The sequence below is a fragment of the Gastrolobium bilobum genome, unplaced genomic scaffold (assembly GCF_033153095.1).
Source record: "Gastrolobium bilobum isolate Gb01-03AN ecotype WA unplaced genomic scaffold, APGP_CSIRO_Gbil_v1 utg2191, whole genome shotgun sequence".
In the NCBI taxonomy this organism is placed as follows: Eukaryota; Viridiplantae; Streptophyta; class Magnoliopsida; order Fabales; family Fabaceae; genus Gastrolobium; species Gastrolobium bilobum.
The window spans coordinates 146,779-169,445 of NW_026896526.1; the positions used below are offsets into that span (position 1 = coordinate 146,779).

The 22,667-nt window shown below is 36.1% G+C and overlaps 3 protein-coding genes across 3 annotated transcripts; 1 reads left to right on the forward strand and 2 right to left on the reverse strand.

The window, feature by feature from the left end:
- Positions 1–1,616: 1,616 nt before the first annotated feature.
- On the forward strand, positions 1,617–11,785 carry LOC133300255 (uncharacterized). The gene is made up of 3 exons (XM_061499772.1): positions 1,617–1,861; positions 3,959–3,996; positions 11,388–11,785. The coding sequence occupies exons 1-3, from the start codon at positions 1,789–1,791 to the stop codon at positions 11,499–11,501; spliced, it is 225 nt and encodes a 74-aa protein (XP_061355756.1). The 5' UTR covers positions 1,617–1,788; the 3' UTR covers positions 11,502–11,785.
- A 3,578-nt stretch (positions 11,786–15,363) lies between these two features.
- Positions 15,364–18,042, reverse strand: LOC133300254 (pentatricopeptide repeat-containing protein At3g49710). The gene has a single exon (XM_061499770.1). It carries the CDS (start codon positions 17,977–17,979, stop codon positions 15,808–15,810), a length of 2,172 nt encoding a protein of 723 aa, XP_061355754.1. The 5' UTR covers positions 17,980–18,042; the 3' UTR covers positions 15,364–15,807.
- A 1,995-nt stretch (positions 18,043–20,037) lies between these two features.
- Positions 20,038–20,922, reverse strand: LOC133300251 (uncharacterized). Its single transcript, XM_061499767.1, has one exon. It carries the CDS (start codon positions 20,920–20,922, stop codon positions 20,038–20,040), a length of 885 nt encoding a protein of 294 aa, XP_061355751.1.
- Positions 20,923–22,667: the final 1,745 nt, after the last annotated feature.

The following is a 22,667-nucleotide window of genomic DNA, read 5'->3' on the forward strand; positions in this document are numbered from 1 at the left end:
GTGTAAAAACCACCAAATTTTTTATCTTTTTTGTTTTAGACAATTTGGGTTGGCATATTGGGTAACCAGGTCAGCCTGTGACACATTACAATAATAATTCGTATAACTTTTCCAAACTCGGACACAATTCATTTTAATTCATGAGAAAAAAAATCGTGATTTTACCTAAAATCGGAAGAAGGATAAAAAATCGTAAAACGTAAAATTCTAATGTAAAAATAATCGTAAAAAATCGTAAAAGCGTTTAGGCTTTTGATGAAATCATTTTGATTAAAAAAAATCGTAAAATTATAAAAATCACAAATTTAAATTGAATTTTTTTTTTTTTTTTGATAACTACCCTAAACACGACACTTTTTTTTTTTTTTTTAATGTTGTATCTGCACTATCGTGACTCGTTTTGTCACATAGAATAAGTATAGTCGGTCCCATAAATAAAAGTATATTTAATCTTATTTTTAAGGGGCAGAATATATTTATCACCAAAAAATTTACCACTTTTACAATCCATTTAATTACCGTTGATTTCCGGGTAAAAAAATTAAAATATTACTATTTTAATAAATAATTACCAATAAGTTGCTGTTTTGAACCTATATACGAATCTATTGCACTCATTTACACCCAAATTAGGCGTGACTATTCACGCCTAAGTTAGGCGTGACTCTTAAGGCATTCACGCCTAAATTAGGCGTGACTCGTCTGGTGTTGACACATGGCACAAAAAATTAATAGTTTAACCGTAAAATTTTATAAAGCCATAACTTTTGACTCGGGTATTCGAATGAGGTAAAATTTTTTTGATTCCACATAACTTTTCGAGATCTACGCAATGATATCTCATTTGATATATTTTATCTCTCATAAACACAATTCAAATTTGCAACAATGATACTATAAAGATGGCTCCAAAGTAGATTAACTCTTCTATAAATAAGGATACTTAATGTCATATTAAAATATATATTTCTACCAAGTGTTTGAAAAAAATAGTGTACAAGGTTATTTATCTAATTATTAAAATATATACAAATTTATATAATATTCTACCAAGTGTTTAGAATATTTATTTAATTATTTTCTTTATTAATACAGATTTTTCAAATTGATTTTTGAGTTTAAATCACAAATTAAATCTTTATTTTGTTTTTCTTATTAATATTTTTTTTTTAATTTTTTTAGTAATACACTATATAATACAATTATTGCAAATTTGAATTATATTTGTGAGAGATAAAATATATCAAATTAGATGTCATTGCGTAGATCTCGAAAAGTTATGTGGAATCAAAAAAAGAATTACCTTATTCGAATACTGAGTCAAAAGTTATGACTTTCCAAAGCTTTATGGTTCTTAAGTTGACTCTTTTTGCCACGTGTCAACACCAGATGATTCACGCCTAAATTAAGCGTGAATGTCTTGGGTGTCACGCCTAATTTGAGCATGAATGAGTGCAATAGATCTATATATAATTTTGAAACAGTATTCGTAATTATTTATTAAATTAATAATATTTTAATTTTTTTTGCGGTTGATTTCTGTATCAATTATTAACCTTTCGCATTCACGTGAAAATTGAAATCACACACTGACAAATATCTTACTAGGCACGAAACTTAAAAAAAAAAATATGAAAAAAAAAAAAAACAAAGAGTGGCCTTAGCGGTAACCGCAGGCGCCGATGCTAGGGATAAAAGGAAGGAGCATACTTTGGTTTGGTTTCAGAGTTTTCTCCAACGACAAGTCATAGTGTCGCAGACCACAACACACGAAAAAATCGATTTCTAATGGCGAAGGACAGTTGTCTCGCTCGTGTCACCATCGGCGTTGCCGTCGGCGGCGCTGTTGGCGGCGCCGTTGGTCAGTCATACATATCTGTTATTCACCTTCTATGTTACCTTTTAGTTTATATCTATTTTATTTCTAGTGCAACTTCAACTCTCTTTTTAGGGTCTATGTTCTAGTGGGTGTATTTCATTATAATCTCTTGCCACTTTTATTTGTTTTCTTTTCTTTTCTTTTTTTGGTTAACGTTTTCTTTTCTTTTAATTTGGGCTATCATTCACGCATATAACATAGGGTTTTATAAGAGTTATGTTGTAGGAAAAGTGATTGTGTTATGTTATAGAGATTCGTTTTGCGTGCCGAAGTTTTTTTTTTTTTTGCTGCGGGCCCCACAAAATGTTGTGTGTAGGAAAATTTTTGTGGTCATGTTAAATGATAGATGATAAACCCTATAACATAATATGTGATTTTATGTACATTATACAAGCTAATAATTTTTAATAAATTCGTTTGGGCTGATATATTATTCTAGCATTACATAGTGTCACTTTGATCCTGTAATTTCAATGCTTTAGGCATTTGTTTTGGTTTTGCTTTGAACTTTGAAGTTCAATTACACTGATTCTATTAGAGAATCACATTCTTCTATCCGTTTGTCTAATTGGGATGGACATGTTTAGCCTTAGACAATAGTTTAAATTCTTCATGTGTTGTCTCTCTCATTTGCTGATGATGCTCTTGTTGAAGTGGAATCAAGAGAGTTTGTGTTATTGGGATTGTCCACATCCCACAATTCAACTTAACTTGCCATTTCTTAATCCTTAATGATTGTTCTAGTGAATCTTTAGCAGAAGCCTGCTAAAAGTTTTAGTTTGAAGCGAGTAACTTGAACTTCTTTTTTCCATTTAGAGCTATTCAGTTCGTGACATGGTTTCATATTGTGAGTCAATCTAGCACCAGTGCAGCCTCCCTGAGTCCTGACACATTAGAAGACTTTACACACACGAAACATGAAACATTTTGGTGATGGGCTTTTGTGGGTATTAGTTTATTTCAGGCTCTGGTTTCAATGGACCTTTGTACTATTAACTCTACTTTGTCAGTTTGTCCAAAATATAACCGAGACAAGATTGAGATGTCAGTCTGTAGAAAAATCTTGCTTTGTATATTTATCTTCAGGTCAATCAATAGTGAATAGTTAAGACATTACTTATTTTATGCTTTTCCCTTTGTCTTCTTAGTATAAAAACTTTAATGTGTGGCTAGACTTGCCAAAGCAACAGATTTTTGAGTGTCCATTCCTCCTTATTTTTTGTACCTAATTATTCTTAGCTAAAAAAATTTGATGTTTGGCCCAAGAGCCTTAGCACCAGTGGTATCTTTGGAAACTACTTGGTACAGGGTTCAATTCCACCAAGGCCTACTTTGTCAGTTTGTGCCAACTTTAGCCTACCTTCTCCCTCTCCACACCTAGACCTCCTTTGTGACCAAATAAATAAATTTAATGGTGAATATTCATGCTTAGTTTTCTGTCTTTGGGTCTCCATTCCTCTGTAATTTGTTATTACCAGTTGTAATGTTCATTTAGTTGATCTGGAGGTATTTTATAATCCTGGCCCTTGGTGATTCTGAAATAAGACATTGATTATGTATTCTTCAACAAGGTTGTTACAAGAGGTCACTCCTATGGAAGTCTCTCAATTCTACACATATGAAATATTTGTATGATAAGCCTTGGATCTATTTAATAAAATCTTGAAATTTGTGCTTAGTAAAAAGGAAATGGGACTGAGTGCTTTCTCCCACAATGATTTGCATTTTATTTTGTACTTAATGCTAGATGTTAGATATACTTATATTCTCCTGTACATTTGGTTCTTCAGCTGTTTAAGTCAGTTGAGCTTGACACTTAATCATAAGTCTATAATGTTTATGTCTCCATCTGTGAAATTTTATGAAGTTTGAATTATCTGGTATCTTGCTTAAAAAATAGAGGACTTTTCAGCCAGCTGGTTGTGTTAAATCGTGTATTAACTATCAACTGCTGAAATGTTATAGTCAGATGCATCTATATACATTCATCTTGGTTTTTTAATTTTTTTTATTGGATCTAATTCACTTGCAGTTAAAAATTTCAAAACAACTTTACCTTACCTCTTGGCTTCTTTCCAGGTGCCGTGTATGGAACATATGAGGCTATTAGGTATAAGGTATGTCATCTGATCTTGTTCTCTATTTCAATAGTGATATTATGTAGAACTCCTGTTTGGCTCTCCTTATTGATGGGATTTTCCCCATATAAAATTTTCATACTCATGCCTTAGAGCACCTATAAGGTTGCTTTTGTGTGATTGCAAGATCAAGGTTTCGAGTCTGAGAAGTAGTCTCTTTACAAAAATATAAGGGTAAGGTTGCAGATAATCGACCCTCACCCTACCATTGCCAAGTCGGAGAGCCTTGTGTACCATGGTTTGCCCTTATTTTAAAAATTTTAGTATATATTGAAATAATAGGGATATAGGTAGGAAGGAGGAGATGAGAGAATAGAAGGGACAGAGCATATTTGTAGAAAAGCCAATTTGAATAAAGATGGGCTAGAAAAACGCCAGTATGCGGAAATAAGTTTGAACAACAGCAATGATGCACAATGAAACAAGAGATTGAGACTAAAAACTCAATACGGCAAAACTTACAAAGGAGAGTTGGAAGCAAGCAAAATTGCAAAATATGGGTTTGATGGTAATTGAGTTCTATGAACTCAACACAATGAGATGGAGAAACCATTATCAAGGTGGATGCCATGGCTCTAATACCATGTTGAAATGATAGGGGTTTACATAGGGAAGGAGGAAATGAGAGAATAGAGACTTTGAACAATATTCTTCTGTGTAGGGATTATTAAGATGTGATATATTAAGATGTGATACAAAAGACAAGCACTGACCACTATCTATTAGTAATAATAGATTCTTGAACCTAATTAAATAAGGAATAAATGATAAAATATGAGAAAATTTTCAATTTTAAGAAATCATTTAAGACACTGTTGAAATTGTAGGGATTTAGGTATAGATTGAGAAAAAGAAATGATTGAAGAGTATTCTATAATGATGTGATACAAAAGACAATGTAATAAGCCCTATTTATACTAAATAGGGGACTCCTAAAATTAGGTAACTAATAATGAAATACAAGGAAATATGGAAACTATTTCTAAGAAATCATCTAAGATACAAGGAACGACAATGTATTTCATGTTTGTTTATATTTCTCTTAAACTGGTTTGTTAAAGATCGAGAAAGTGCAAGAATCTACTTGCATTGCCACTTGCTAAGCTGAGCCTTTATGGAGCTGAAGATGTGCTTCTTAATTAATGAACCTAGCGCAGATTTGTCTTCTAAGTGAGATGGTTGTGGTTGAGTTCACTCTGTTGCAGGTGACACAGTTTACTGGTTTGTTCATGTATTTGGTTTGCTTGTTTGATCAGTGTACATTTGCTCTTAGAGCCTTAAAATAACATGCAAGCAGATTCTTGAACATGCTGAATTTTGTGCATTGGAAGCAAACAAGGAATGTAGTAAGGTGGGACTATTAAAGTCTATCATTATTTTGTATAACAAATATATACTATCTGGTTCTTGTTAATTCTCTTTTTATTCATAGGAAGTCTTTTGTTTTTTATGGATGTATAATGGATTTAGCAATTCAAAACTTGACAATATCCTATTCATAGGGCACTCCATTCTGGCTATCCTTCCATAGACGTTGAGTTCAATTACCTGGGTTTTTGTGCCTATCTGATGGATATGCTCATAATAATAATTTTATGTTGAAAAGCTATCAATCAGCCAACCGATTGTGCTGTTATAAACAAGCATCTAAATAAAAATTTATGGATTTGTGAGAAGTCACTTGATTTTCTCAGTTCTTAGTTACCACTTGCATATCCAGCAGTTTAGAGGATCCTGATTCCAGCTCGGCCTAAAAAAAAAAGAAGAAAAGAAAAGATTACTTTCGGTTGTCAAAGCATGCATCTTAAATCTTTTGTACTGATATTGTGATAGGCCCCAATTGCGTAAGGCCCAACTGAAGCAGGTATATGTGAGGGACAAAGGAAGGCAACACTTTATTGCTCCCATTCAGCCTGTTACGGATGACTCAGCAAGTCTGTTAGCGGAGGATGAGGAACAACGCATTACGAGTTAGTTGGAATAGCTCTTATACGCGAGGGAAGGGAGGAAAAACACTACCACGAAGGTCATTGTTAATCGGAGCATATTGGGAGATTTACAGGACGTCTCGAATGTTCCTGATTGTTGCTTTTATTTTCTGTATTGCTTTCTTATTTTTAGTATTGTAAACACTGATCCATAGCAGTACTATGGAGAACCAAGTAATACAAATCTGTTTGTCTTTTAACAGTGAGAATACTAATATGAGGTTCTTTGTTACATATCACATTCTGATTAATTACATTGTAACAATTTGGTATCAAAGCTCGTTCTGGGCGCTGGGTTATGGTCTGGACGAGAAGCATGGAAGGAATTGAGAAAAGGTTAGCTCGTAGTGAACAAGGCCAAGAAGAATTAATACGTCGTATGGAGGCTAACGATGCGAATCAAGCGGAAATCATACGACAGTTAAGAGAACTGGGGGCTGGATTGCATCAGCTCAGATCGGCAGAATTTCGAACGGCCAGAAACAATGAGAATCGAGAAGGAAGAAGGCATGGGTCTGAAGGATCCCATGGGAGTCACCGTGGAACGCATTATGGGGACCCACGAGGACGTAAACTAGAAATTCCTATGTTTTCTGGGCCAAATGCGTACGCGTGGTTGGGGAAGGTGGAACACTATTTTCAGGTGAATGAAATGGAAGATGAAGAGAAGGTACCAGCCGTGATGTTGGTCCTCGATGGTGAAGCTCTGAGTTGGTATCAGTGGTGGGAGTTGGACAATCCATCGGCAACGTGGACCCAATTTCGAAGGGAAATACTATGTCGATTCCAACCGGAGATGCTAGACAACCCATATGGTCCACTTTATTCGTTGAAACAAAAAGGCACGGTGGCAGATTTTCGCGCGGAGTTTGAAGCGGTGGTGGGCACCATGAGGTATGCAGATGAGGAAGTGCTGAAGGGCGAGTGGCTGAGTGGTCTTAAGCCTAGTATCAGGGAAGAAGTTTTGATGACTCCTGGGCTGAGGTTAGCGGCAATGATGAAATTGGGCCAAAAAATTGATCAACGAAATTTGGCCTGGACTGAGGAAGGAGTGGGGTATTTTGGGCCGAAACAAGCCAATGGGCCTTACAAAAATAGTGGGCATTATTTTAAGCCTGGATTGGGGAAATCCAATTCAGCTAACCCATTAAAACATAACACTGAATGGGGCAAGGGTATTGTCATAGCCAACAATAGCTCTAATGCCCTAACTCGTGAAGGAGTGACTATGGCGTCTGGAAACTCAGCCGCAAATCGACGCGAGGAGAGCCAGGGTAGTAGCTTCAAGCAGATTTCTGACGAAGAGGCATCTGACCGTAGAAGCAAGGGGTTATGTTTTCGTTGTGAGGATAAATGGCACCCTGGACACAAGTGCACAGGGAAGCAATTCCATCTTCTAATCCTCGATGATGGAGGGGATGCCGACGGTGACGCAGTGGAGGTGGCCGCCGAAGCCGTTTTGGAGCAAGTTCGCAGTGATGAGGACCTGGCTCTGCAATTAACCCTACAGAGCATGCTTGGGTTCACCTCAAATCAGTCTATGAAGGTCTGGGGTACGGTGGGTAATGAGAAGTTGGTGGTGCTCATCGATTGTGGTGCCTCCAGCAACTTTGTAAAGGCTGAGGTGGTTCATCGTTTGAAATGGGAAGTGGAGAAGACGCCCCTATACCGAGTTGAGGTAGGGGACGGACACAAGGTGGATTGCAGTGGGGTTTGTAGGAAGGTGGAGATAGGGATTCAGGACCAGAAAATTACACAAGATTTGTACATGTTTGAGCTGGGGGGGGGGGGGGCTGACATCGTGTTGGGTATGGATTGGTTGATAGAATTGGGAGAGATTAGAGCTAACTTCCGAGAGATGACCCTCAGGTATGAGACGCAGGGCGAGGAGGCCATGATTAAAGGTGATCCTTCTCTCTCCCGCACCATTTCTTCGTTTAAATCCATGTCCAAGGCTTTATTACAAACGGGTCAGGGGTATTATATTGAAAAGGAAGGGCTCAGCGAAGAGATTATGGGGGAGAATGCATTTTTCCCTACAGGCTGGAAGGAGCTGGAGGACTTGGTGGAGGATTTTGCAGATGTTTTCAGAAAAGTACACTGGGTGCCACCACAACGCACCAGGGATCATACAATCACTCTGAAAACAGGGAGTCAGGTACCTAACATTCGTCCTTACCGATACCCTTACTATCAGAAGACGGAAGTAGAGGAATTGGTTGCTGAATTACTGCGTGATGGAATGATTCGTTCGAGTATTAGTCCGTATTCCAGCCCCGTCATTTTGGTAAAGAAGAAAGATGGTAGCTGGCGAGTTTGTGTGGACTACCAGGCTTTGAACAAAATTACTGTCCCTGACAGGTTCCCTATACCAGTGGTGGAAGAATTGTTAGACGAAGTAGGAGGATCCAAGGTGTTCAGCAAACTTGATCTTAAATCCGGGTATCATCAGATTAGGATGAAGGAAGAAGATATCCCGAAGACGGCGTTCAGGACCCAGGAAGGCCATTATGAATATTTGGTCATGCCGTTTGGGCTGACGAATGCCCCTTCTACATTCAACGCACTCATAAATGAGGTGTTGAAACCGTTCTTAAGGAAATTCACTTTGGTGTTTTTTGATGATATCCTAGTGTATAGCAAGAGTCCCGAGGAGCACCTTGCGCATCTGACACAAGTGTTTGCTGTTCTCAGACAGCATGCATTGTTTGCTAACAAAAAAAATGTAGATTTGGGCAGAATCGCATCGAATACTTGGGCCACTTTATCACAGCAGATGGGGTTAGTGCAGATCCTGAGAAGGTTAAGGCCATGGTGAATTGGCCGAGCCCTACGAATGTGAAGGAGCTGAGGGGTTTCCTTGGGCTCATGGGCTACTACCGGAAATTTGTAAGGGATTATGGTAAGGTAGCTCAACCTTTGACCAATTTGCTTAAAAAAGAGGCTTTCCAGTGGGATCAAACAGCCGAGGTGACGTTTCAATTGTTAAAGCAAGCTATGGTCAATATTACTACTCTGGCATTACCGGATTTTGAGAAGACTTTCACCGTAGTGACAGACGCATTGGGCAAGGGAATTGGGGCTGTCCTTATGCAGGATAACCGTCCATTGGCCTACATCAGTAAGGGGTTTTCCAAAAGAGCATTGAACAAATCAGTTTATGAGAAAGAATTGATGGCTATTGTCTTCGCGGTACAGAAGTGGCGTTCATATCTAATGGGTAGGCACTTTGTTGTCAAAACGGATCAAAGGAGCTTGCGGTTTCTGTTGGAACAAGTATTGGGAGAGGATCAGCAGCGATGGGTGTCCAAATTATTGGGTTTTGACTTTGAAATTCAATACCAACCCGGAAGGGAGAATGTAGTAGCAGATGCCTTATCTAGAAACATGCATTGTATGATGATCTCGCAGGTACAATTACCACAACTGGATGAAGTTGAAAAAGAGGTGCAAGAGGATCCCAAACTGCATCAGATTACACAAGATTTACTCTTGAATCCCACTGTACACGACGGTTTCAAATTGGTTGGGGGCAGGCTGTTTTATAAAGATAAGTTGGTCTTATCTAAGACTTCTAAATTTATACCTGTCATCTTACTTGAGTTCCATGATTCAACTGTTGGTGGACATTCAGGATGTTCGAGGACTTCCAAAAGAATTTGGGGGTGGTTTATCGGGAAGGAATGCGCAAGACCATTCAGCAATATGTTGCAGCTTGCATTATTTGTCAACAAAACAAAATTCAGAACTTGTCTCCTGCAGGGCTGCTGCAGCCATTGCCGGTTCCAAGTCAGGTATGGACTGAAATTTCAATGGATTTCATTGGGGGGTTACCTAAGGCTTGTGGGGTTGACACCATCTTTGTGGTTGTGGATCGGCTCACAAAATATGCCCAGGCATTATCACATCCTTATTCTGCCAAGGAAGTGGCTAAACTATTTGTCCGTGAGGTGGTTCGTTTACATCGGTTTCCATTGGTGGTGGTTTCGGATAGGGATAAGGTGTTCCTTAGCAAGTTCTGGTCTACTTTGTTCAAAGCCACTGGAACAAAATTGCATTATTCGACAGCATACCATCCTCAATCGAATGGTCAAACGGAGGTAGTGAATAGGGGGTTGGAGACCTATTTGAGATGCTTTTGCAGCCCCCACCCAAAGAGCTGGCCTAAATGGTTGCATTGGGCTGAATTTTGGTACAATACAACATTTAAGGAGTCCACGGGTATGTCCCCTTTTAAAGCTTTATATGGCATTGATCCTCCTCAGTTGTTGAGAGTGGTAATAGTTTTGTGAAGGTGGATGCTTTCTCTTCTTTGTTGGCTGAAAGGGAGGCTATTTTGGGGGAATTGAAATATAATTTGGTGAAAGCACAGAACCGTATGAAGGCACAAGCGGACCAACACCGAAGGGATATTCAGTTTGATGTGGGGGATTCGGTTTATTTAAGGATTCAGCCATACCGGTTGAGGACATTGGCTACTAGGATCAATGAGAAGCTCAGTCCTCGTTTTTATGGACCTTTTCTGGTTGTTGAGAGGATTGGGGTGACGGCTTATCGTTTAGCATTACCGGAGAGCTGTAAGATTCACCTGGTTTTTCATGTTTCGCTGTTAAAGAAGGCTAGTCCTTTAGTGAAGGGTTCCCAACCATTACCACCTATGCTGACAGAAGGGTGGGAATTGCAAGTCACACCAGAAAACATTTTGGATTGGAAAAGGGATGCTCAAGGTAAGGTTCAGGTTTTGGTTAAGTGGTGCAATTTACCTGATTTTGAAAATTCATGGGAGGATTTTATTTCTCTTGAAACTCAGTTTCCTCATCTTAACCTTGAGGACAAGGTTCTTGTCGTGGGGGGAGTATTGATAGGGCCCAATTGCGTAAGGCCCAACTGAAGCAGGTATATGTGAGGGACAAAGGAAGGCAACACTGGATTGCTCCCATTCAGCCTGTTACGGATGACTCAGCAAGTCTGTTAGCGGAGGATGAGGAACAACGCATTACGAGTTAGTTGGAATAGCTCTTGTACGCGAGGGAAGGGATGAAAAACACTACCACGGAGGTCATTGTTAATCGGAGCATATTGGGAGATTTACAGGACGTCTCGAATGTTCCTGATTGTTGCTTTTATTTTCTGTATTGCTTTCTTATTTTTAGTATTGTAAACACTGATCCATAGCAGTACTATGGAGAACCATGTAATACAAATCTGTTTGTCTTTTAACAGTGAGAAATACTAATATACAGAGGTTCTTTGTTACATATCACATTCTGATTAATTACATTGTAACATATTGATACACATTATTGTGGATGTGAAAATGAGTTACTTCTTTCGGAGGTCATACAGAGCAGCATTTCAATCTATTAATTCATTGAGATGCAGGTACCTGGACTTTTGAAAATTAGGCATATTGGACAAACTACACTTGGAAGTGCTGCTGTTTTTGGTCTTTTCTTGGGTGCTGGAAGCTTGATACATTGTGGGAAATCATACTGAGCTCTTAAAGACTTGTCTTTCTCCCTACTTGCAGAGGTTTGCTTGCTGCCCTTGTAAAGTATGAGTAGATCAGGGATTTACATTTTATTTTTTTATGTTCTGGGTCTTGGAAAAGGTTCAATGGCACTGCTCCTGTAGTATGAAAGTACTCATTTATTTCTCCCTGTGGATAGTACTGTTGAAAATTCTTTACAAGGGCTTTCCTTTTACTTTTGATTTCTCACTTTCTTTCATGCTGAGACAGTGAATTGCTCTTGCAATGAAATGAATGCACAAGTGTTTGTCTTGACAGTGTTGGGTTTATGTTTCTTACTGTCTTTCAACACTCCATTTCTTCCATCAAAATACTCACTCAAACCCAGACCTAGACCCGGTAATTAAAGTAATCATCTCTTTTTCTGCCTAGAAAGTAGTAACTTCATTGTGGGATAACAAAATTATTTGTAATTAACCTGCTCCACTTTGCACATGTACTAGATGTAAGAGTGAACTTGTGAAGGTTTCTTCAAATTCAATCAGGATGGGATTTGGATTAATGAATGCGGGATAAGAAAGAAATTGAATTCATTAAATCTAGTTTGTGAAACTCAATTATTTTTTATTTCTTTCTACCTTTCATTATATCGTGGTAGCCACAAAATTGAGCCACATAGAAGCACATAAAAACTGCTCTTCCACTCAATCACTTGGTTTTATGAAGTCACTTTGATCACTGATCAACTGGTAAGTGGTTGTTTCAACTTAATCAATGGTCTCGAGTAATCGATAAATTGATGGATAATATAAAGAGAAAAAAAGTCACTTTGTCCTCAAGAAGGAAAAGAGTATGTGTAGGATCCTTTGATTGAATCATGTTTATTAATTGAGTTATGTTTATTAATTAATTATTATTTTTTAATAAAATTATAATCGTTAGATTGATTGAAATCAACACTTAAAATTTTGTTATAAAAGTTTGTAAACAATTGAGTTTATAAATATAACCTTTATATTATATATATATATATATATATATATATATATATATATATATATATATATATATATATATATGAGAGGTAAGATTTTTTGACACCAGTGTCAAATTTTTAAAATTTGACACCTCATCTGATAACCATTATATCAAAAAATATCAACAACTCTGATTTGTAATGAATTAATAGTGAGTCTTATATTAATTTTTTTGGTAGGCAATTGAATTTAATGAGTTAAGATCAAATTTGTAATTTAATAAAATTTATGTTTTTCTACATATACAATTAAAAATAATTTAATCAAACCAAAAATTAAAAAAAATGTTAATATATATTAAATTAAGTATATTTATCATTGCTATTATTATTATTAATAAGTTGAATCTGTGAAAGTGTAATGTGAAGGAGTTAAAAATTTAACTCATTAAGCTTTAATGAACTGAGCTACGAGCAAACTTACCAGGTGGTAAGAGTTACGACAATTGAAAACTATTAAAAACATGTTTTGGTAATTTGCGCTTAGAATAGTTTTAACAACTTAAAAAAAATTGCATTTGGATTTTGGATAATGTACTGTGAGAATCTCTGCCGGACAAACTATTTTTTGTAAAAGATGTGTGTTGGGATACCGACATATTCTCTGACACACGTTCAATATGCGGTCAATATTTTGGGACACATGGTTAACTCTTCGACACGTTTTTTTGACACGCAGTCAACTCTCCAATACGCATTGACACTTTTTTTTTTTAATCTTTATTTTATTTTATTAACTAAACATAAAAAAAAAATTATAAATTAATTTTTTTCTGTTATGAAATTTGATATAAAAAAACTAACAAAATACGAAAAATTATTTTTGTTTATATTTATGTTATGAAATTTAAATTTTTAATTGGTTATATGACTTGTTATGGACTGTTATAATTATTAAATATAAATTATATTATATATGTTAAAAATATTATTTAATATCAAAATGTGTCTCAACGTGTCGAAATATGACATTTTTTAAAATTAATATGTCCGCATATCGTGTCCGTGTCAGTGTTGACATCGGTGTAAGGTGAGAATGATGTTTAAAAAATAAAACAGAAAGTTAGTCTGACAAAATGTTTTGTTTTAACAAATGATTATGTACGTATTGCATTTGGTATTAAATAATTGAATAATTTTTGTAGAAGAAATAAAAAAAATAAACATAATGTAAATTTAACGATGCCATGAATAATTCAACTCATTTTAATATATTATACATTACAGTCTTACAAATAAGGTTTAATTATAATTCAAGTATCAAACTATGAAAATTCTAATAGAAAATGAAATCCATTGCGTTGCTATAATATGATAGTAAAAAAATGATAACGCATGTGCAATTTGTTCTGTTGAAACAGAGGCTCATAATTATTATTATTTTAACATGTCGAAATCATGATTCAAAATAAAGCTATCAAATAAATACATAATCAATGTCTTATTTCAGAATCCCCGAGGTCCGTGATTATAAAACATGTCCCCATCAACTAGATGAGCATTACAACAGGTAATACGTACAGAGGAATGGAGACCCAAAGGACAGAAAAACAGATATTTGAACCCCAAATCAAGTAATCGCAAAAGGGACTTGATGGCCTGTTCAGGATGTTGAACAAGCTATGTCGAGCAAGGGATGTTAGTTTTTTTTTATCTATGGAGCAATGAGAAAGCGATGACTCGCAAGGGAAGTTCTGTACTTCTAACCTCTAGTCCGATGAGAAAAATTAAGAGTGTGTGTGTGTGAACACCTTGGATCAATGAATGCTCTGATTAATGATAATAGAGGGCTCAATGGATAACTGTGTTTTCTCCTAACACTCTTCCAGCCTTTTGTTGAGGTCTGGTGGCAATTGAAAGGCAACAATCTGGGATATAGTAATCGTGGGTGTAGTGGAGGTCTTCAAAGCAGGGACACACGTTCGTTGAAGAAATATTTGCGTGTTGGACACGTGTCCGACACGGACACGCTCAGACACGCGGTCAATATTTGGGGATACTCTCTGACACGTTCCGACACGCGGTCAACTTTTTCTAACACTCGGTCAACGTTCAGACACGTTTTTTTTTTTTATTTAAAAAAATTTTATTTTATTTTGTTAACTAAATATAAAAGAAATAATTTATAAATTAATTTTTTTTTGTTATGAAATTTGATATGAAAAATTAACAAAGTAGGAAAAATTATTTATATTTATATTTATGTTATGAAATTTAAATATTTGATTGGTTATATGACTTATTATGAACTCTTATATGTATTAAATATAAATTATATTATATATATTAAAAAATTTATTTAATATCAAAACATGTCCTAACGTGTCGAAATATGACATTTTTTGAAATTAACGTGTCGGCGTGTCGTGTCGTGTCCCGTGTCCGTGCATCATAAGAGGTAACAAAAAGATCGTGGGGTCTCAATCCAGTAACTCATCCCGGAACAATGCCACTTATGCTAAGGTTCTTCCTCAAATTTTATAGTTAATGATTATTCGATAAGAAAAAGAAAAAGAAAAAGAAGAGAGAAAGTGGAGGAATGGACACCCAGAAGTATGTTGCTTTGGCAATCCTAGTCCCACATTAAGGTTTTTCATACTAGAAGACTAAGGGACGAGGGGATGATAAGCAATGTCTTAACTATTCACTTAAAGATAAAACATACACGGCAAGAGTTTTCTGGAGATTGAGATTTTAAACTTGAGAGCGGTTATACTTAGGACAAAGTAGAGTTCATACTCCAAAGGTTCATTTCAACCACAGCCTGAAATAAACCAAGACCAAGAAAAAGTTTATCGCTTAAATGTTTCATGTTTCATGCTGTGTTAAGTCTTCCAATGCATCGCTTCCCTGTACCATTGCACGAGGCCTTGATAGATTGACTCCCAACATGCAAACAAGTGAAAATCAACTTGACTTCAGGCTTTCAACTATATAGAGAAGTACATAACTCTAAATTGAAAAGAGAAGCAACCTCAAACTAAAATTGTTGGTAGGCTTCTGCAAATAAGCTCTCCAAGCACGCAGTTAAACTTAGCAGCAAATTATGCAGCTATGGTTTTTAGAATTGGTATTGATAAAATTCTGTGGATAAACAAAATCTATATCGGTCATTTCTTCTGTTATTAGATTAACTTTAGCTGCCTATTTGAGTTTTAAGGGAAAGTTTTGCCGCCCCTCTGATCCCGCCTAACTCAACCTTATTAATCGATAATATCCTCCCCCCAAAAAAAAAAAAAAATTGCTTTACCTGTCTAACTCATGTTCCCACCGAAATAGCACCTTTGATTATATTATCACCAATAATCCCTGCATGAACATTGCCCTTCCTTAAAGCAATGAAACCTGTGAGCATCCCTAACAGTGATTTCCCTACCGGCAATGGCTGAAATAAATTTGATGGCGTTGTGGCAATCACCACAAATTCTTAGGTTCTTCACAACCAGTATTGGCACCCCTTCTTTGGTGGAGATCAGACCAAATGCAACTGCCAGCTTCTCACTGTGAAGCAATAACCTTCTTTCTTTCTCTTCTGCTGCTGCTTCTTCATCTTTCACCAGTGCCCATCTTATATCTGGCACATACCCTGCTTGCTTCATTTTACTTAACATCTCCCCCATGTATTCACGAATCTCTTTTATCATTGGATGTGAAGTGTCTTCAGCCACAAAGACATGCACCTTCTTATCTATCTCAATCCAACTACAACCTGGTTTCTTCTTCACTCCTCTTTCCCGCATCAGCCTTTTAACTGTTGCAGACTCTTCCCATCTGCCAGCACTGGCATACATATTTGAAAGCATTACGTATGGAGCAGCACTATCAGGTTCCAGCTTGAGGAACTCATTGGCTGCTTTCACCGCTAGCTCCACATTTCCATGCTTCCTACATGCACCAAGTAAAGCAGCCCATTCAATAGAACCAGGATTAAATGGCATGGTCTCAATAATCCTCTCAGCTTCCTTAAGTTTGCCTGCCCGGCCCAAAAGATCTATCATGCATGAATAATGTTCTGCTTCTGGTTCAATCCCAAACTTTTCTGTCATCATATTGAAATATTTCTGACCCTCCTCAACTTTTCCAGTGTGTGCACATGCAGAAAGAACAGATATGAAGGTTATACTGTTAGGTGCAATATCCTTTTGCAGCATCAGTTCAAAGAGGCAGAGTGATTCAACCTCAACACCATGTTGTGCATAGCCTGCAATCATTGAATTCAGTGATACTGTATTATGTTCTGGCATCCTATCAAATAGCCTTCTTGCATCTTGAAGATTCCCACATTTAGAATACATTGCGACAAGAGCATTATTCACCGAAACACGATTATAAGGGATGTCAGATTTGATTATTAATGCATGAACCTGTTTCCCCACAGAGGGGGATGACAAATTGGAACATGCACTAGTTACACACACGAAACTACAATCATCCGGACAAAAACCAACATGCTGCATCTCCCGGAAACAACAAAGAGCATCTTCAGACAAGTCCTCATTCAGGGAAAACCCAGAAATCATTGTGTTCCAAAGAACCAAATCCGGCACAGGAATCTCCTCAAACACTTTCCTGCATTCCAACATGCCACCAGCACACTTGGAGTACAAGTCAATCAACCCACTTCCAACATGGGAGTTCCTATGGAATCCACACTTAATCATTTTAGCATGAAACTGCATTCCCCCTGCCAAATCCTTGAGACAAGTAAAAGCAGTCAAAACACTAGCCATAGTGAACATGTCAACCTTCAATCCCATCCTAACCATCTCCTGAAACAATTCCAGCGCCTCCAATCCCTCCCGGTGCTGCCCGCACGCCACGATCATCGAGTTCCACGAAACCTCATCCCTTCCATCAACCCCCATTTCACAAAACACCCTCCTAGCCTCACCCAAAAAACCCTTCTTACTATAACACGTGAGGACCGCATTATTCACGGAAGCATAAGAATCAAACCCACCAAACACAGCAAAACAATGCAGCTGCCTGATCAAGCCAATGTCATTGCAGCAGGCCGTGATCACACCGGACAGTGTGAACCCATCAAGGCCCAAACCAATCTCTCTCACTTCCTCAAACAACCTCAAAGCCTGCTCACACTCAACGCGGTCAGCATAAGCAGCAATGAGGGTGTTATAGGACACAAGGTCCGGTTGGGGAATTTGATCGAACAGTTGGCGGGCAACATTGGTGAGGGAGTTTTTCACATAGGCGTTGATGATGGTGTTGTAAGAGAACACATTGGGGTATTTGGTGATGTAGAATGCGGAATGGGCATGGCGGAGGGTGCCACATTTGGAGTAAAGGAGGGTGAAGTGGTTGGAAATGTAAGTTGAGGAAGGAATGGACTTGATGTAGAGGGCGTGAAGGGATTTCCCAGTTAAGAGGTCTCTTTGGGATATGCAGAGTTTGAGAAGGTTGCGAAATGTTTGAAGTTGAAGTGGAAATGAACATGAGAATTGGGTCATCTAAGGAAAAGCTACGAGTTGAACTGAATGCCAATCATGAGAATCAATCACCAACAACTGTGAGTCACCAACTTTCAAATCACAACCATTGCAACACTATGAGATCAATCAAACCCGAGTACTGTTGTGCCTCAGTTTTTTTTTTTTCCTTTCTTTTTTCCAAACTTCAACATTTTAAAAGGTAACCAAACAGGTAATTTCCAATGGTTAATTTTTTCAATCTGTAAACTATTGATTCCAAATTCGTCTAATAATAACTAAAGAGGCAAATGATAAGAGTAGTAAATTTGAAACGATGATAAAAAAATTTCTCTAATTTTATGAAGGTAATTTAATTACAATGTATTTACTTCATTTTATAATTATTTTACGAGAGAGGTTATACTTATTACCTCTTTTTTTTACTATATCTTACTATTAAATCTTAATCGTTGATTTCCATCAATCTAATGGTTGTAATTTATTGGGTCATACTTATTAATTAATTATTAATTTTCAATAATTATAACCATTAGACTGGCGAAAATCAACGGTTAAGATTTGATAGTAATGACCCAATACATTACAATCGTTAGATTGACGAAAATCAACGGTTAAGACTTAGTAGTAAGAGATAGTAAGAAAATGTAGTAACTATAACCTCCCCTTATTTTATTACGATTAAATAAAAATTAAATTCAAAATTTTACCACTGCTAATTTGATTTTAATATAACATTGAAAATAAGTATAACAAATTATAAAGAAAAAAATATTGTGAATATTGTTATAAATTATATGACTGTTGGTTGTCGTTGAATGTTCTGTGACTACTCAAGAAGTAATTGGGAGCTAATAAATAGAGGCATGTACAAAGCATCAAATGGTACCATAACACAATAAGAATATATTCCCTTTGTCTCTCCCTTCTCCATATTTTTCTTCAAATTATGTATATTTATTTTACAACACGATTTCAGCACGAGACTCTAATTATCTGATAGACTTCTGCACATTTGCACAAGAAAGTCGTTCCCTCTGACACATACGGCACCAAGTTAGACCTCTGCACAGTTGCACAAGAAAGTCGTTCCCTCTGACGCCTATGGCACCAAGTTTTCTGATTTCACTCCGTCGGAGTTATGCCGCCAGTTTCTCAGCCTCAAGCCCCTCCGCCTTCCCGCCGACATTCACAAGGCTCCGATCCTCCCTATGAACAATCTTCCTAAGGGGTTTTGATTTCAGCGCTGCATCTCGATTTCTCAGGAATTTCATTGTTTTTTTACTTAACTCTGCATCTTGATTTATCTGGAATTTGATTTTTCTTGTTTGCTTAATACTCCATTTTTCATTTGGAATGGGTGAAGAAAGAGTTCCAATACCTTTATGAGCATAAGCGAATTGCACGTGTATTTTGTTGCTCCAAACCGGAGCGGACTCCTTCGTTGCTCCGTTGTTATTTCTAAAACTTATAATTATATATGGAAACTAGTTGATTACCCGTGCGACGCATGAAAAAAAAATGGTTTGTTTGTCCGTAAACGAATTAATAAAAAAATCGGTTTGTTCGTATGACATAAACATGTAACTTTTAAGGTAGGAACAAAAAATAGAATATAATAGTTTAAACACGGTAAATTCCATGGTTGACAACAAAATCTCCATTAAAAAAATATAAATGTCATGTTGACAGCAATATAATAAGAAATATGCGCAACCGATACTCACAACAGTTGTAAAATCGTCCGCCATGCACTATTGGTATTTGCTGCTGTTCGAAATGAATCATAAACAATATTTGGAAAAGAAAAAATTATTGAAGGGAATTATATAGTTTAGGCAGATGAATAATTCAGAATTACAATGAAAAATCTTTGACTCTGAAAAATGACAAGGGAATAATATACTGATTGTGCCTCGAATACTGAATCTGCATAACAATAAAAAATTAGCAGAAAAATAGGCATAACAACTAAAAGAAATCAACAAAGAAGATTAAAAAATATTTTCTGATAAAAAATTGAGATCTTACCTGATACCAAACAACAATGTTATCTCTTTGTAGAAATAACCAAGTATACTACACTAATCTTTGAAATACTTCCTTGTAGACGATGTTAAAGGTAGTATTTGTAACGCAACCATTTTCATCAAGTATCAGCATCTTCAATCCATGTCTGCTCTTTACTCTAGATAGTGCCACATATAATTGCCCATGAGTGAAGACAGACCTAGGAAGATAAATGCCAACATGAGACAGCGATTGTCCTTGACTTTTGTTGATAGTCATCGCAAACGAAACTACCAATGGGAATTGTCTTCTTTGGAAGTTTACTGGAAATGTATGACCCGATGGGCTGATCGTCATTCTAGGGATTAACACAGTATCTCCTATATTGTTTCCTGTAAGAACAACTGCCTCAACAACATGATTCCCCAACTTTGTAATAAGTAATCTCGTACCGTTGCATAAACCTCTTGATTGATCAATATTTCTCAATAGCATCACTGGTACTTTAACCTTCAAAGTTAATATATGATCAGGAATTCCCGAACATGAGAATGTATTTAAGATATCAGGGGAGATTTCGTCACCCTCAAGAGATGAATTACCGTCTTGTTTCAAAACCTTATCTGAACTCAATAATGTCCTTTCTTTACTCGGAATCACAGCCATTAGGTGCTCGTTTAACATGGCAACATCGGACAATTTAGGAGTCAGAAGAGCACGTTCTTTAAAGAAAGTAGGATCTAATATATTATCCATCAGATTCGGGTAAACAAAATCAACAATATCTGAAAGTGGGTCTTCTGAACCTTTGATCAACAATTCATCTGGAATTGTTATAATAGATTCTCCATCAACATCATCCCCAAGATCACCATCTCCTATTTTAAGCAGCCACTCAGAAAATTCTTTTATTTCCAACAAATTATTAGTGCTACTTCCAGAATTGAGACGCATGTTCTTGGTCAAAGATAACAGATGACAATGGGACTATAGATAAGAAGAATTGATGGTTGCATGAACTATATCTTCTCTACTGCCATTTGAAATGACAGGTAATATTTACCGAAAGTCACCTCCTAGAACGACAACTTTTCCACCAAAGGGCATATCAACACAGCTAAGAACATCTCTAAGTGTTCTATCAAGAGCCTCAATGCAAAATTTGTGTAATTTGTGTACCATCGGTGCTCCATCCCAAATGATTAACTTTGTTTTTGACAACAACTCTGCCAAAGTAGAATTTTGTTTTATATTACATGTTGAATCTTCGGTGATTTGTATAGGAATACGAAATCTAGAATGTGTCGTACGTCCTCCAGGAAGAAGTGAAGCAATTCCGCTAGAAGCAACATTAAACACTATTTCAGCTCGAGATCGAACAAATGCTAATAGGGTGTTCCAAATAAATGTTTTTCCAGTCCCACCAAAGCCGTACAGGAAAAAAAATTCCTCCTTTACCTGCCGAGACAGCTGAAATTATTTTGTCATAAACAACCCTCTGCTCATCAGTGAGTGAATTCAGTAGTCTGTCATGCTCTTCTTTCAAAAAGAAACTGTCATATTTATTAATTAATTATTCTTTTATATTTGTCACCACAAACGGTCATTTAATTATTCAATTTAAAAATTTAAATTCGATTTTTAAAAGAAATTCTTTTCCCACCATCCATATTTAAATTCAAAATTTTAAACCATTTCAAATTTCGAATTTCGGATCTGACAACCAATTCCAACATAAAAAGCAATTAAAACACCTGATTATCTAATTTATTTTTTCTGTCAGCTCTCTTGATTCTTGATTGTTATGATATTTGAATCAAATATATAACAAAGATAATGTCTTTGTTATATCATTATTGTGTATATATTATTTAAAAAATAACCATAACGAAATTGTGAATTGAATGACAATCAGGTCTTCAACAATTGTGAAATTTGTTTTTGTTTCTATTGATCTCCATGAATAGAGATCGTGAATGCATGTCCGTGAAAATAGTTTTCTTTTTATTGAATTTAAAATTTTAAATTTCAGATTGTGCAAAATAAATACATAATTTTGAAATTTAATTGATAAACCATTTAAAATTTCGAATTTCAGATGAGATGACCAATTCCAACATAAAAAACAATTAAAACAGCTGTTTTCTTTTTGGATACCAATGTGATGGGCAGTGGGACATTAAATGCCTTGACTGCCACCACAAATGGTCATTAAATTATTCGATTTTTAAAAGATATTATTTTCCCACCATCCATATTTAAATTAAAATTTTTAAACCATTTCAAATTTTGAATTTTAGATGAGACCACCAATTCCAACATAAAAAGTAATTAAAACACCTGATTATCCAATTAAAATTTCGAATTTCAAAACCATATTCTTTTATGTCTGCCACCACAAATGGTCATTTAATTATTCGATTTAAAAATTAAAATTTGATTTTTAAAAGAAATTCTTTTCTAACCATCCATATTTAAATTCAAAATTTTAAAACATTTCAAATTTCAAATTTTAGATCAGATGACCAATTTCAACATAAAAAGCAATTAAAACAGTTGATTTCTTTTTGAATACCAATGTGATGGACAGTGGGACATTCAATGCCTTGTCTGCCACCACAAATGGTCATTAAATTATTCGATTTAAAAAATAAAAATTCGATTTTTAAAAGAATTTTTTTTCCACCATCCATATTTAA

Coding starts and splice junctions, on each gene's coding strand:
- LOC133300251 (XM_061499767.1), bottom strand. CDS start 20,922: ATGCGTCTCAATTCTGGAAGTAGCACTAATAATTTGTTGGAAATAAAA.
- LOC133300254 (XM_061499770.1), bottom strand. CDS start 17,979: ATGACCCAATTCTCATGTTCATTTCCACTTCAACTTCAAACATTTCGC.
- LOC133300255 (XM_061499772.1), top strand. CDS start 1,789: ATGGCGAAGGACAGTTGTCTCGCTCGTGTCACCATCGGCGTTGCCGTC. Junction 1,862..3,958: donor CGCTGTTGGCGGCGCCGTTG/GTCAGTCATACA, acceptor GCTTCTTTCCAG/GTGCCGTGTATGGAACATAT. Junction 3,997..11,387: donor ATGAGGCTATTAGGTATAAG/GTATGTCATCTG, acceptor ATTGAGATGCAG/GTACCTGGACTTTTGAAAAT.